The sequence below is a fragment of the Lynx canadensis genome, chromosome C1 (genome assembly GCF_007474595.2).
Source record: "Lynx canadensis isolate LIC74 chromosome C1, mLynCan4.pri.v2, whole genome shotgun sequence".
In the NCBI taxonomy this organism is placed as follows: domain Eukaryota; kingdom Metazoa; phylum Chordata; class Mammalia; order Carnivora; family Felidae; genus Lynx; species Lynx canadensis.
This window is the reverse complement of record NC_044310.1, coordinates 188304712-188317724: the sequence shown is the minus strand read 5'-3', so window position 1 is coordinate 188317724 and position 13013 is coordinate 188304712. Positions and strand designations below refer to the sequence as shown.

General features: G+C 39.3%; 1 protein-coding gene across 1 annotated transcript in view; it reads right to left on the bottom strand.

The window, feature by feature from the left end:
- The window catches only part of FAM117B (family with sequence similarity 117 member B), a 63621-nt gene that overhangs the window by 19175 nt on the left and 31433 nt on the right, over positions 1-13013 (bottom strand). Inside the window, 1 exon segment of the mRNA XM_030326766.1 lies at positions 12806-12919. Within this exon segment, the coding sequence (XP_030182626.1) occupies positions 12806-12919 (114 nt within the window).

Genomic DNA, 13013 nt, shown 5'->3' with positions numbered 1-13013 from the left:
CAAACATCTAATTCTAATCCCCAAACAATTCTGAAATGTGTTGGGTATATTTTCTAATGGGAGTATTTCCTGAAATACTTCTTAAAAATATGACATTATAAGCATCTAAAGGCTTTGTCAATTTTGGAAACCAGGGACATGTGAAAGATTCTAAGAAACTTGCCAGAATTTATTCTTCATAACAAATAATCACCCCCCAAAGAACCACTCAAAAAAGTATGTGAGAATTCTTTTCTAACTATAATAAATCCATTGTAACCCCAAGGAAAAGACCTTTTGTTAACTAGTGGTTGTAGACTATACTACTATCAGAAGAGCAATACTGTTCCCCTGATTGTTAAGGAATACTAAAGGAATTTCCCTAGAAGTAATCTACATATCATGAAATACAAAGAAAACATTTTAATAACTTGGAAAGTCTGTCAAGAGAAAAATCAAAGAGGGACCCCTGGATGATTCAGTTGGTTAAGCATCCAAGTCCTGATTTCGGCTCAGGTCATGATCTCACGTGAAGTCCTGAGATCAAGCCCTGTGTTGGACTCCACGCTGAGTGTGGAGCCTGAAGATTCTCTCTCTCTTCCTTTGTACCTCCTCCACTTGCGCCCTCCCCCTCACACCCCCCAAAAAAGAGAAAGTTCAAAGATCCCTCCCCTAAAATATTCAGATTTCCTAACCAAATAATGGAAAATCTATCACCAGAAAAGGAAAAATGCAGAAAAAGCTTTAAGCACACACTGGACCCAACTAAATGGCAAATATTTGAGAAATGCTCTATAGAATTGGAAGTATTAAAAATGTTCCTGAAGCAGTTGTAATAACATAAATATTTTTCCATGTTAAATAGAAAAAAAACAATATAAAAAATAAGATATGGTATGATCTCAAAAAGGAACACAAAGGAAAAAAGAAAATTATCTTCAGAATGAGACTCGATGCTTTTTTTCTATTTAATTTATTTTAATAACATTTTTAAGATATAATTTTTCTTTAAAAAATATTTATTTATTTACTTTGAGAGAGAAAGGGAAAGAGAGAGGGAGAGAGAGAATCCCAAGCAAGCTCCATGCTGTCAGCACGGAGCCTAACACAGGGCTCAATCTCACAAATCGTTAGATCATGACCTGAGCCTAAATCAAGAGTCGGATGCTTAACCAACTGAGTTACCCAGGTGTCCCTAAAATATTTTTCTATTTGATATTTTTTCATTTCTAAAATTTCTGTGATAAGCATATAAATACTTTTTTTTAATAATCTGCTTCTGGGAAGCTTTTTTAAAAAAAGGTTTCTTTTGAGAGACAGAGTGCACATGTATGTGTGGGGGGGAGGGGCAGGGATAGGGAGAGAGAGAATCCCAAGCAGGCTCCAAACTTTCAGCACAGAGCCTGATGCAGGGCTCAACCTCATGACCCTGAGATCATGACTTGGGCCAAATCAAGAGTTGGATGCTTAAGCACCAAGGCACCCCATGTACAAATACTTTTAATGATAAAAACTTGGGCCACCTGGCTGGCTCAGTTAGTAGAGTATGTGACTCTTGACCCTGGGGTTGTGAGTTTGAGCCCCATGTTGGGTACAGAGATTGCTTTAAAAAATAATAATAGGAAGATGGCGGCGTAGGAGGACGCTGGGCTCACCGCGCGTCCTGCTGATCACTTAGATTCCACCTACACCTGCCTAAATAACCCAGAAAACCGCCAGAGGATTAGCAGAACGGAGTCACCGGACCCAAGTGCAGACGAGAGGCCCACGGAAGAGGGTAGGAAGGGCGGCGAGGCGGTGCGTGCTCCACGGACTGGCGGGAGGGAGCCGGGGCGAGGGGCGGCTCGCCGGCCAAGCAGAGCCCCGAGTCCGGCTTGCAAAAGCGGAGGGGCCTGACGGACTGTGTTCCGACAGCAAGCGCGACTTAGCGTCTGGGAGGTCATAAGTTAACAGCTCTGCTCGGAAAGCGGGAAGGCTGGAGGACAAAGGGAGGGTGAGCTGCGGAGCCCCCGGACGACAGAGCTCAGTTTGGCGGGGAACAAAGGCGCTCGCCAGCGCCATCTCCCCCGCCCATCCCCCAGCCAAAATCCCAAAGGGAACCAGTTCCGGCCAGGGAAATTGCTCGCTCCGGCAAACACCCAACTCTGTGCTTCTGCGGAGCCAAACCTCCGGCAGCGGATCTGACTCCCTCCGGCTGCCACAGGGCCCCTCCTGAAGTGGATCACCTAAGGAGAAGCGAGCTAAGCCTGCCCCCCACCCCCACTGCCGCCGTGCACCTTGCCTTCCCACCCCAGCTAATACGCCAGATCCCCAGCATCACAAGCCTGGCAGTGTGCAAGTAGCCCAGACGGGCCACGCCACCCCACAGTGAATCCCGCCCCTAGGAGAGGGGAAGAGAAGGCACACACCAGTCTGACTGTGGCCCCAGCGGTGGGCTGGGGGCAGACTGACTGCGGCCCCGCCCACCAACTCCAGTTATACACCACAGCACAGGGGAAGTGCCGTGCAGGTCCTCACCACACCAGGGACTATCCAAAATGACCAAACGGAAGAATTCCCCTCAGAAGAATCTCCAGGAAATAACAACAGCTAATGAGCTGATCAAAAAGGATTTAAATAATATAACAGAAAGTGAATTTAGAATAATAGTCATAAAATTAATCGCTGGGCTGGAAAACAGTATACAGGACAGCAGAGAATCTCTTGCTACAGAGATCAAGGGACTAAGGAACAGTCACGAGGAGCTGAAAAACGCTTTAAAGGAAATGCAAAACAAAATGCAAACCACCACGGCTCGGATGGAAGAGGCAGAGGAGAGAATAGGTGAACTAGAAGATAAAGTTATGGAAAAAGAGGAAGCTGAGAAAAAGAGAGATAAAAAAATCCAGGAGTATGAGGGGAAAATTAGAGAACTAAGTGATACACTAAAAAGAAATAATATACGCATAATTGGTATCCCAGAGGAGGAAGAGAGAGGGAAAGGTGCTGAAGGGGTACTTGAAGAAATTATAGCTGAGAACTTCCCTGAACTGGGGAAGGAAGAAGGCATAGAAATTCAAGAGGCACAGAGAACTCCCTTCAGACGTAACTTGAATCGATCTTCTGCACGACATATCATAGTGAAACTGGCAAAATACAAGGATAAAGAGAAAATTCTGAAAGCAGCAAGGGGTAAACGTGCCCTCACATATAAAGGGAGACCTATAAGACTCGTGACTGATCTCTCTTTTGAAACTTGGCAGGCCAGAAAGAATTGGCACGAGATTTTCAGGGTGCTAGACAGCAAAAATATGCAGCCGAGAATCCTTTATCCAGCAAGTCTGTCATTTAGAATAGAAGGAGAGATAAAGGTCTTCCCAAACAAACAAAAACTGAAGGAATTTGTCACCACTAAACCAGCCCTACAAGAGATCCTAAGGGGGACCCTGTGAGACAAAGTACCAGAGACATCACTACAAGCATAAAACATACAGACATCACAATGACTCTAAACCCGTATCTTTCTATAATAACACTGAATGTAAATGGATTAAATGCGCCAACCAAAAGACATAGGGTATCAGAATGGATAAAAAAACAAGACCCATCTATTTGCTGTCTACAAGAGACTCATTTTAGACCTGAGGACACCTTTAGATTCAGAGTGAGGGGATGGAGAACTATTTATCATGCTACTGGAAGCCAAAAGAAAGCTGGAGTAGCCATACTTATATCAGACAAACTAGACTTTAAATTAAAGGCTGTAACAAGAGATGAAGAAGGACATTATATAATAGTTACAGGGTCTATCCATCAGGAAGAGCTAACAATTATAAATGTCTATGCGCCGAATACCGGAGCCCCCAAATATATAAAACAATTACTCATAAACAGAAGCAACCTTATTGATAAGAATGTGGTAATTGCTGGGGACTTTAACACCCCACTTACAGAAATGGATAGATCATCTAGACACACGGTCAATAAAGAAACAAGGGCCCTGAATGAGACATTGGATCAGATGGACTTGACAGATATATTTAGAACTCTGCATCCCAAAGCAAAAGAATATACTTTCTTCTCGAGTGCGCATGGAACATTCTCCAAGATAGATCATATACTGGGTCACAAAACAGCCCTTCATAAGTTTACAAGAATTGAAATTATACCATGCATACTTTCAGACCACAATGCTATGAAGCTTGAAATCAACCACAGGAAAAAGTCTGGAAAACCTCCAAAAGCATGGAGGTTAAAGAACACCCTACTAACGAATGAGTGGGTCAACCAGGCAATTAGAGAAGAAATCAAAAAATATATGGAAACAAACGAAAATGAAAATACAACAATCCAAACGCTTTGGGACACAGTGAAGGCAGTCCTGAGAGGAAAATACATTGCAATCCAGGCCTATCTCAAGAAACAAGAAAAATCCCAAATACAAAATCTAACAGCACACCTAAAGGAAATAGAAGCAGAACAGCAAAGGCAGCCTAAACCCAGCAGAAGAAGAGAAATAATAAAGATCAGAGCAGAAATAAACAATATAGAATCTAAAAAAAACTGTAGAGCAGATCAACGAAACCAAGAGTTGGTTTTTTGAAAAAATAAACAAAATTGACAAACCGCTAGCCAGGCTTCTCAAAAAGAAAAGGGAGATGACCCAAATAGATAAAATCATGAATGAAAATGGAATTATTACAACCAATCCCTCAGAGATACAAACAATTATCAGGGAATACTATGAAAAATTATATGCGAACAAATTGGACAACCTGGAAGAAATGGACAAATTCCTGAACACCCACACTCTTCCAAAACTCAATCAGGAGGAAATAGAAAGCTTGAACAGACCCACAACCAGCGAAGAAATTGAATCGGTTATCAAAAATCTCCCAACAAATAAGAGTCCAGGACCAGATGGCTTCCCAGGGGAGTTCTACCAGACATTTAAAGCAGAGATAATACCTATCCTTCTCAAGCTATTCCAAGAAATAGAAAGGGAAGGAAAACTTCCAGACTCATTCTATGAAGCCAGTATTACTTTGATTCCTAAACCAGACAGAGACCCAGTCAAAAAAGAGAACTACAGGCCAATATCCCTGATGAATATGGATGTAAAAATTCTCAATAAGATACTAGCAAATCGAATTCAACAGCATATAAAAAGAATTATTCACCATGATCAAGTGGGATTCATTCCTGGGATGCAGGGCTGGTTCAACATTCGCAAATCAATCAACGTGATACATCACATTAACAAAAAAAAAGAGAAGAACCATATGATCCTGTCAATCGATGCAGAAAAGGCCTTTGACAAAATCCAGCACCCTTTCTTAATAAAAACCCTTGAGAAAGTCGGGATAGAAGGAACATACTTAAAGATCATAAAAGCCATTTATGAAAAGCCCACAGCTAACATCATTCTCAATGGGGAAAAACTGAGAGCTTTTTCCCTGAGATCAGGAACACGACAGGGATGCCCACTCTCACCGCTGTTGTTTAACATAGTGCTGGAAGTTCTAGCATCAGCAATCAGACAACAAAAGGAAATCAAAGGCATCAAAATTGGCAAAGATGAAGTCAAGCTTTCGCTTTTTGCAGATGACATGACATTATACATGGAAAATCCGATAGACTCCACCAAAAGTCTGCTAGAACTGATACATGAATTCAGCAAAGTTGCAGGATACAAAATCAATGTACAGAAATCAGTTGCATTCTTATACACTAACAATGAAGCAACAGAAAGACAAATAAAGAAAATGATCCCATTCACAATTGCACCAAGAAGCATAAAATACCTAGGAATAAATCTAACCAAAGATGTAAAGGATCTGTATGCTGAAAACTATAGAAAGCTTATGAAGGTAATTGAAGAAGATTTAAAGAAATGGAAAGACATTCCCTGCTCATGGATTGGAAAAATAAATATTGTCAAAATGTCAATACTACCCAAAGCTATCTACACATTCAATGCAATCCCAATCAAAATTGCACCAGCATTCTTCTCGAAATTAGAACAAGCAATCCTAAAATTCATATGGAACCACAAAAGGCCCCGAATAGCCAAAGGAATTTTGAAGAAGACGACCAAAGCAGGAGGCATCACAATCCCAGACTTTAGCCTCTACTACAAAGCTGTAATCATCAAGACAGCATGGTATTGGCACAAAAACAGACACACAGACCAATGGAATAGAATAGAAACCCCAGAACTAGACCCACAAACATACGGCCAACTCATCTTTGACAAAGCAGGAAAGAACATCCAATGGAAAAAAGACAGCCTCTTTAACAAATGGTGCTGGGAGAACTGGACAGCAACATGCAGAAGGTTGAAACTAGACCACTTTCTCACACCATTTACAAAAATAAACTCAAAATGGATAAAGGATCTAAATGTGAGACAGGAAACCATCAAAACCTTAGAGGAGAAAGCAGGAAAAGACCTCTCTGACCTCAGCCGTAGCAATCTCTTACTCGACACATCCCCAAAGGCAAGGGAATTAAAAGCAAAAGTGAATTACTGGGACCTTATGAAGATAAAAAGCTTCTGCACAGCAAAGGAAACAACCAACAAAACTAAAAGGCAACCAACGGAATGGGAAAAGATATTTGCAAATGACATATCGGACAAAGGGCTAGTATCTAAAATCTATAAAGAGCTCACCAAACTCCACACCCGAAAAACAAATAACCCAGTGAAGAAATGGGCAGAAAACATGAATAGACACTTCTCTAAAGAAGACATCCAGATGGCCAACAGGCACATGAAAAGATGTTCAGCGTCGCTCCTTATCAGGGAAATACAAATCAAAACCACACTCAGGTATCACCTCACGCCAGTCAGAGTGGCCAAAATGAACAAATCAGGAGACTATAGATGCTGGAGAGGATGTGGAGAAACGGGAACCCTCTTGCACTGTTGGTGGGAATGCAAATTGGTTCAGCCGCTCTGGAAAGCAGTGTGGAGGTTCCTCAGAAAATTAAAAATAGACCTACCCTATGACCCAGCAATAGCACTGCTAGGAATTTATCCAAGGGATACAGGAGTACTGATGCATAGGGGCACTTGTACCCCAATGTTCATAGCAGCACTCTCAACAATAGCCAAATTATGGAAAGAGCCTAAATGTCCATCAACTGATGAATGGATAAAGAAATTGTGGTATATATACACAATGGAGTACTATGTGGCAATGAGAAAAAATGAAATATGGCCTTTTGTAGCAACGTGGATGGAACTGGAGAGTGTGATGCTAAGTGAAATAAGCCATACAGAGAAAGACAGATACCATATGGTTTCACTCTTATGTGGATCCTGAGAAACTTAACAGGAACCCATGGGGGAGGGGAAGGAAAAAAAAAAAAAAAAAAAAAGGACGTTAGAGTGGGAGAGAGCCAAAGCATAAGAGACTGTTAAAAACTGAGAACAAACTGAGGGTTGATGGGGGGTGGGAGGGAGGGGCGGGTGGGTGATGGGTATTGAGGAGGGCACCTTTTGGGATGAGCACTGGGTGTTGTATGGAAACCAATTTGTCAATAAACTTCATATAAAAAAAAAAAATAAAAAAAAAAATAAAACAACCTCAAAAAAAAAAAAAAAAAAAAAACTGAGAACAAAATGAGGGTTGATGGGGGTGGGAGGGAGGGGAGGGTGAGTGATGGGTATTGAGGAGGGCACCTTTTGGGATGAGCACTGGGTGTTGTATGGAAACCAATTTGTCAATAAATTTCATATATATAAAAAAAAATAATAATAATAATGAAAATAAAATATAGCCCAAAATTTAAAAAGATAGCATAAAAGCTTCAAAAATAAGTTTGATATTAAATTGGCAGAAAAGCCTGGTAAAAAACCCAACTGGTTTACTTCTTTTATATTAGATCCTACCTCAAATGACCTAAGATTTACTGAGCAATTATCAAGTGCCAAGAATTGCATTAAGTGTTTTATAATATTCTATCCCATTTAAACCTTAGAACAACACAATAGGTAATATTATAATGCAAAGAACCTGATGAACCTCATACAGTTAACAAGTGGCAGAATCATATCTAACCTAGAGTCTGACCTCAGAGCACCTGTACTTATTCTCTATACTGTTATATGACCTCCTGGTTTACTTTTTGGTTTTTACCATCTAATCTGTTATTTCCAGACAATTAAATTTGTATTTTATATATCTGTTTTTAATGTTAGTAGATATTTTTTATAAGAGCTTACTGAAATTCACAATACCTACCACTCACCCAATTAAAGTGTACAACTTTTGTTTTAATGATTACTAAACAGAGTTGTACAAACATTATATTAAATTTTAGAAGCACACTAATTAAAAAAAAAAAAAAAAACACAACAAAACCCTCCAGCAACTGGCTGGAGCCAATTGCTCTGCCAGCAATTGGCAACCACCAATCTATAATCTGTCTCTATAGTTCTGCCTATTCTGGACATTTTAGTGGAATCATATGATATGTGTCTTTTTGTATTTGGCTTCTTTCACTTAGCATAATGTTTTCAAGGTTCCTCCATACTGTGGCACATATCAGTACTCCCTTTTCATGACTGAATAATATTCCATTGTATGGATATACTACATGTTATTTATCCATTCATTGGCTGATGAACATCTGGGTTGTTTCCAAATTTTGTGAACCATGTTGCTATGAACATTTATTTGTGTACAAGTTTCTATGTGAACATATGTTTTCAATTCTCTCAGATACATACTGTGGAGAGAAAGAGCTGAGTCATATGGTAACCCTAATATTTAGCCTTTTGAGAAACTGCCAGACTATTTTCAAAAGTGGCTGCACTTTACATTGCTATCAGCAAAAGATAGGCAAGCGTTCTAACACTTAGCTCCACATCCTAACACTTAGCTACCTTTTCTTTTTTAGCCATCCTTATGACTATAAAGTAGTACCTCATTGGAATTTTTTACTGCATTTCCCTATGGTCGGGAATGATGGTTAGCATCTTGTTCACGTGCATAGTGGCTATTTGTATATCTCCTTTGGAGAACTCTCTATTAAGATCCTTTGCTCATTAAAAAATAATTTTTTTTAATCTTTATTTTTGAGAGAGACACACAGTGTGAGCAAGGGAGGAACAGAGAGAGAGGGGGGGAGACACAGAATCTGAAGCAGGCTCCAGGCTCCAAGCTGTGAGTACAGAGCCTGACATGGGGCTTGAACCCACGAACCACAAGATCATGACCTGAGCTGAAGTCGGATGCTTAACGGACTGAGCCATCCAGGCGCCCTGATCCTTTGCCCAATGGGTTACCTTTTTATTACTGAGCCACAAGAGTTCTTTATATATTCCAGATGCAAGTGCTTTATCAAGTAATGTGACTTGTAAGTACCTTCTATTTTGTTGGTTGTATTTTCACTTTTTTGGTGGTGTCCTTTAAAGCACAAAAGTTTTCAATTTTTATAAAATCCAATTTACCTACTTTTTTTCTTTTGTTGCTTGTGCTTTTGGTGTCATATCTAACAAACCATTGCCTAATCTAACCCTACATTTATGCCTATGTTCTCATCTAAGAGCTTTTAGTTTTAACTCTTCCATTTAGGCCTTTGATCCATTTTAAATCACTTTTGTACATGGGTGTGAGGTTAATGGATATATATATATATATTTTAATGTTTGTTTGAGAGAGAGAGAGAGAGAGAGACAGAGCACAAACAGGGAAGGGGCAGAGAGAGACCGAGACATAGGCTCCAGATTCCAAACTGTCAGCATACAGCCTGACTCAGGGCTTGAATTCATGAACTGTGAGATCATGACCTGAGCTGAAGTCAGGCGCTTAACCCACTGAGCCACCGCTCCTTGAAGGATATATTTTTAAAAGTCATGTTTTAAAGGCTAGAATTGGCATTACCCTTTTACTCCTATCTCTCCATTGTTACCATCTCATCAATCATCAGCTAACATAGTTTAAAAAATTCAGACTCTGAAGTTAAATTGCCTGGGGGTTAGAAAACTAGCTCTAACCTAGATTCATATGACCTAGGACAAAAAAACCTAAATTCTCTGGGCCTCAATAGTAATAAGCCTTACCTCAAAGATGAGGATTAAGTGCTAGTAATACATACAAAAGCTAAATAAAGTGTTTGCCATATAGGAAGCACTTAATAGACTTCAATTATTAATTATTACTTTTTAAATATCATTCAGGTTTGGCCATTCTCTCCAACTCCATAGCTCCTATCTTATTTTAGACCACTGTCATTTCTTACCTGGATTACAAACCCTATTCTTAAATGGTTTTCCTGCCTCTAATCTTGTCCTCTTCCAAATTCATTCTCTACTCTGAACTCATAATGACCACTCTAAAACCAATCCCCTGTGTTAAAAAAAAATAGTTCTGTGGTGCCTCTAGCACAAAGTCCAAACTTCTTAACAACTGAGACATGAAGACTTTCAGATCTGGCTGCTATTTAACTCTCTAGCCTAACCTCTTACTATTACTCCTACCTGGAGCCACGATTTCTTCCACCTCTAGAAGAATGACTAAATCAGCTTTCAGGTATCCACCTAGATACCACATTCTCTGAGAGGCCTTTATAGATGGCTCCAGAACCAATCCAAGGATAAATACCCCTTCTATAACAGTGTAAAACTCTGCCAAACACTATCAACACATTCATCACACTGTGTAATAATTGTTTACTATATCTATCTGAGACTTGGTGGGGTGTAAGCCCCAATATTTCATTTATCATTGTATCCCCTAATGAGTACTACAGTATGAGCCACAGGATAGATATTGTGCAGACAGAGCAACGACCTCAAAAGTACACAATCTCTAAGTGGTACTTTTCTCCACTAGAGAGAGAACCTACTAAAACTAAGCCATACCCATAACTTAGTATTTTCATGCTAATAGTATGAAAGTTTCAATTAAACACGAATACCACTGTTGTAGTTATCATGATGCATGTGTTTGATCTCTGGTTGGCTATTAACACTCAAAAAAAAAAAAAAAAAAAGTCAAGTAGTCAAGATGTTTGGTGTGCCAAGTGTACAAAACTCAAATTACATAAATTTATTTTTCAAGTTACCCTATTTTCTAGTCCTTATCTTCTCTGAAAAGAGAGGTTTTCAAGTTAAACATGAACCTCACAGTTTGTAGGATCGAGTCCTACATCGGGCTCTTCGCTAACAGCATGGAACCTGCTTGGGATTCTCACTCTCCCTCTTCTCCACATGCACTCACTTTCTCTCTCTCTGTCAAAATAAATAATTTAAAAAAAAATTTTTTTTCCAACGTTTATTTATTTTTAAGACAGAGAGAGACAGAGCATGAACGGGGGAGGGGCAGAGAGAGAGGGAGACACAGAATCGGAAACAGGCTCCAGGCTCTGAGCCATCAGCCCAGAGCCTGACGCGGGGCTCGAACTCACGGACCGCGAGATCGTGACCTGGCTGAAGTCGGACGCTTAACCGACTGCGCCACCCAGGCGCCCCTAAATAATTTTTTTAAATCACTTCAAAAACTGATAAACTCCTAAAATCTATCACTTAATTCAATAAAGTTCAACCTTAATCCTCATTCTACTTAGGAATAAAAATATGAGTGGAAATAAAAAGTGGCTCTATCTCTTAGAAATACATTACAAATTATTAATGGATAAATTAGAGGGAGTAAAAGGTTGGCAAATTCACCTGTAAAGCCACCTATAAATTCACCTATGAAGCTTCACTTTTGAGAGTGAAGGAGTTTGGTTTTTAATTAGTATTCCAACTTTGACAGTTATCAGTCTATTCAAATTTTTCATTTCTTATTTTGTCAATTTTACATTTTCTATTTCTCCAGACATAAATCCAGTTTGGTTATGTTTTTAAATGTATTAGTTTATATTCATATTTTATAATTAAAATACCTTATACATGGAAAAGAGCAATTAGAAACTACAACCAAACTATAAATTTATGAAATTAAATTTGACCCATGTATTAACATTTAAAGGCAAAATTAATTTGAAAAAATATATACCTCTATTTATACTTTCTAAATTTTTTTTTAACGTTTATTCATCTTTGAGAGACAGAGACAGAGCAAGGGAAAGGGGCAGAGAGAGGGAGACACAGAATCCGAAGCAGGCTCCAGGCTCTGAACTGTCAGCACAGAGCCCAACACAGGGCTCGAACTCACAAACTACAAGATCATGACCTGAGCCGAAGTCGGACGTTCAACCTACTGAGCCACCCAGGCGCCCCTCTACTTATACTGTCTCTTGAAAAAATCCACATATACTTGGCAGTCATCAGAAGCTATCACCTATAAAAAAGGGTTGGCAAACTTCTTCTTGCTCTTTTTGCCAAGAGACCCAATCCAATTTTAATTCAGGTAAGAGAAATGTTTCCTGGGTGAGCCACTGAAATCAGTTCATAGAGTTCTATAAAGGAATCAAAGCAATTAAAGGTTTTCCCCTACTGAAAGACTTTATGAGATGTATCATCGTTATCTTCAATCTTTAGATGAAGAAATTGAAACTCAGAACAGACTGCTCATCCAGGGTCTGGTTCTATAGCCAATGCTTACCTCTCTATTATTTGGCCTCAATATACTGAATTGATAAAGACAAAATTATGGTAAATCAAAACATGTAATTAGCTAGGTCTCCTAAAAGTCAAATCACAGATCACTAAAGGAAAAATCATTTTGTCAACTTAGTATCTTGAATTTTTTATGGAAGCTAATTCAGTATTTAATCACGGTTTCAAATATGCTTTTGGACATTTTTATCCTAATCAGTTACCTATAAAATAACATATCACCAGGAAAACAACAAATCCCTTATTTGGATTGTGTGGTATTTGGGCTCCTACCTGACACTGGTTAATAGCTGCATGGTTGCCATGGAATGGAGACTGTCTTTCTTTATCTCGATGATGTCGACTGCTGTGTTTACTTCTCTGCAATTGTTGGCGTAATTTTGCAATCTGAAAAGGGGAAAAATAAGAGTATCAGAGTTTTCCAAAATACACAAAATATATCCTTGCTTAGTAAGAACCAGTACAATTCAGCCTTAATAGA